The sequence below is a fragment of the Cardiocondyla obscurior genome, unplaced genomic scaffold, assembly GCF_019399895.1.
Source record: "Cardiocondyla obscurior isolate alpha-2009 unplaced genomic scaffold, Cobs3.1 scaffold111_0_24996, whole genome shotgun sequence".
In the NCBI taxonomy this organism is placed as follows: Eukaryota; Metazoa; Arthropoda; class Insecta; order Hymenoptera; family Formicidae; genus Cardiocondyla; species Cardiocondyla obscurior.
In genome coordinates this window covers 6350-8823 of record NW_027228850.1, presented here as the reverse complement: position 1 = coordinate 8823, position 2474 = coordinate 6350, and the positions used below count along the sequence as shown (strand labels likewise).

The 2474-nt window shown below is 41.8% G+C and overlaps 1 protein-coding gene across 1 annotated transcript; it reads left to right on the top strand.

Annotated features, from left to right (window-relative positions):
• Positions 1 to 1551: 1551 nt before the first annotated feature.
• On the top strand, positions 1552 to 2105 carry LOC139113059 (uncharacterized). Its single transcript, XM_070673944.1, has 2 exons — positions 1552 to 1750; positions 1834 to 2105. The coding sequence occupies exons 1-2, from the start codon at positions 1552 to 1554 to the stop codon at positions 2103 to 2105; spliced, it is 471 nt and encodes a 156-aa protein (XP_070530045.1).
• The last annotated feature ends 369 nt before the right edge of the window (positions 2106 to 2474 follow it).

Below are 2474 nucleotides of genomic sequence, written 5' to 3'. Positions count from 1 at the left end.
ATTTTTTCTCAATAACTATTGAGAATTTTGCAAAATAGTATAAGACTTTCGCTTTGTCTTAGCGAGTTCTACCTTCCTTACCGGCTCCATACGTATGTTTGGAACATCTTGTATACCACGGGTGCGCGCGCCACACTATGCGTAGCAATAATAATAACATTGAGCGCGTCAGTATTAATAAAAATATGTAAAAACAGAAAAAATAAAGAGACGACCAAATCTATCCAGCCCACTAGGATAAGAGTACAAAAACAAAATAAAGAAATTAAAGAAATACCCCGATTAAAAATGCAGAAAAAAAATAAAGAAATCCCGGACATAAAAATACTGGTAAAACATCTGTAAATTAAAAAAAAATGCGAAAATTTAAGGAAGATAAGATTGAGATGTCATAACACACCCAATCCTTTCTTCTTCCTAGGGGGAAGGGATGTTGTAACCCAAACCCCGCTACAACAATAAAAGTAGCACAGCATAAGATTTCGCAACATAATTCGAAGAAGATTGTACCAGCAACTTACATTTAATCGAAAAAGATAATAAAAGTAATAATTAAGAAGAAAAGTTTGCGAGACCTGCCGAAATGGCTGAGGTTGCTTTGGCCCGGTAACCGAGTTACGGCCATGCAACCTGCTGACAGTAAAGATTCGGATATCATTTAAATACCAGCAAGTCACCGCTCGCGGGCAGTTGCTGTCAAATAATCATACGCGGTGATCGTCACTAGTATCACGTCTGTAACATGAATCCGGGGCGTACCGAACAAACCCACCTCGCGGACACGAGGACGCGTGTAGTTAAAATAGTACGATATGTGGTGGAAGTGATATATAAAAGACGTGTAAATTAAAGTCAGTAAAGCTATTTAATTAAAATATCCCGTATATCATTGAATTTGCCTCTGTTCGGGATTCACCCAAATTTATATGCAATAGCATTTGTCTTGTTTCCTTCGTCTCGTTCGATACTTTCTTTCGTTGGTTTCGATGTGGATATGTTTTTCGACGCTTCGCTTATTTACTTTTTTTTTGTATGTACTGTTTATATCGCGGTCGTTGGTCTTAGCGTTGGGTTAATACTCTATGCCGAATAGACAAAGGCCTTTGTAATTCGCATATGTTTTATCTATTTTATGTATTCTCGAGCTTCCGAGAACTTTCTCGAAGGTTTTACTGTATAAAAAGGGGGTTCGCGCCTCGCGCACCACCAGTGTGTCAGAGTTCGATCGGAAGCGTTTAATTACCGCGTGCAGTTCGTCGAATTATTATTTTGTGAGATCGCTTGTCTCATTATAATCTGTATTCGTTGCGCTTCGACGATTCGTGTTTCTGTTTTCTTTTCTTTTCTTTGTGTCGAGAATTGGACTTCTTTTGAATAAACATATCTATTCAAGGTGAAAATAAACTGTCTGCAATTCTTCGTATTTCTCCTCGAAAAATTGGAAGGAAATTTCCGACCAGTTTAGAACATTTTTTGGTCTTTTGAGCCGGATTCTCGAGGTTCCGGCGATTTCGTGATTACATTCGTTTCGCGTGGTCGTAAATTTTCATAATGGAGAAACTGTTGCGAGATCAGCTGGATCTTGAAGGACGCATGAGCCGTACGATAGCTAATCTTAAAAAATTGGGCGCGAAGCGAATCAATGCCGCGCTGATCAAAGCATCAATTCAATCGTTAAATGAGAAATGGAAGAAGTTTGAAGAGCACCATGAGAAGCTTTGCCACGAGCATTGGGAGGAACTCCGAACAAGTGAGTACCACCAGTCTAATGCCTTGGACAGGGCAGAAGAAACCTTCTTGAGTCAAAAGGCTGATTTGATGATATGGAGGAAGCCCTAGAGAGGGGTCAAAGACATGAAGCTGCGCCGAAGACAGTAGTGCAGGACCCAGCTCAAGCGCCATTACCAAAAGTGCACATTCCGGCATTTTTGAAGCGCTACGAAGATTGGCTAGAGTTTCGAGATCTGTTCCAGTTGCTCATTATAGACAACCTCACGGTGTCCGACGTATCTCGATTTCATTATCTCAAATCAAGTTTAAAGGGCGATGCTCAGCAGCTCTTACGACAATACCAGCTGACCGCAGAAAACTTCGCTCCTGCTTGAAAAGCGTTATACGAGTTTTACGAGAACAAAAGATTGCTCGTTCGGTCTTTTTTCCCCAGTTACACAGCGTTGCCAAAAATAAAAGCCGAGTCGGCCAGCGACTTATGCAAGCTGTACCACGCCATGACTGGGACTGTGAGTTCATTGGCGAGTATTAACCGCCCCATCACTTCTAGCAAAGATCTATTCGTCTTCATCACGGTAAAGATGCTCGACGCCAAATCTCGGAAGAAGTGGGAGTCCTTGACTGGCAAGAGTACTGTCCCGCCTTCGTATGAGGATCTAATACGGTTCTTGGAAAAGCGGCTGCATACTCCGGAGATTTTGCGGCCGTAGAAGCCGTCCTCGGAAATCAGGGCCAGTGAGCGA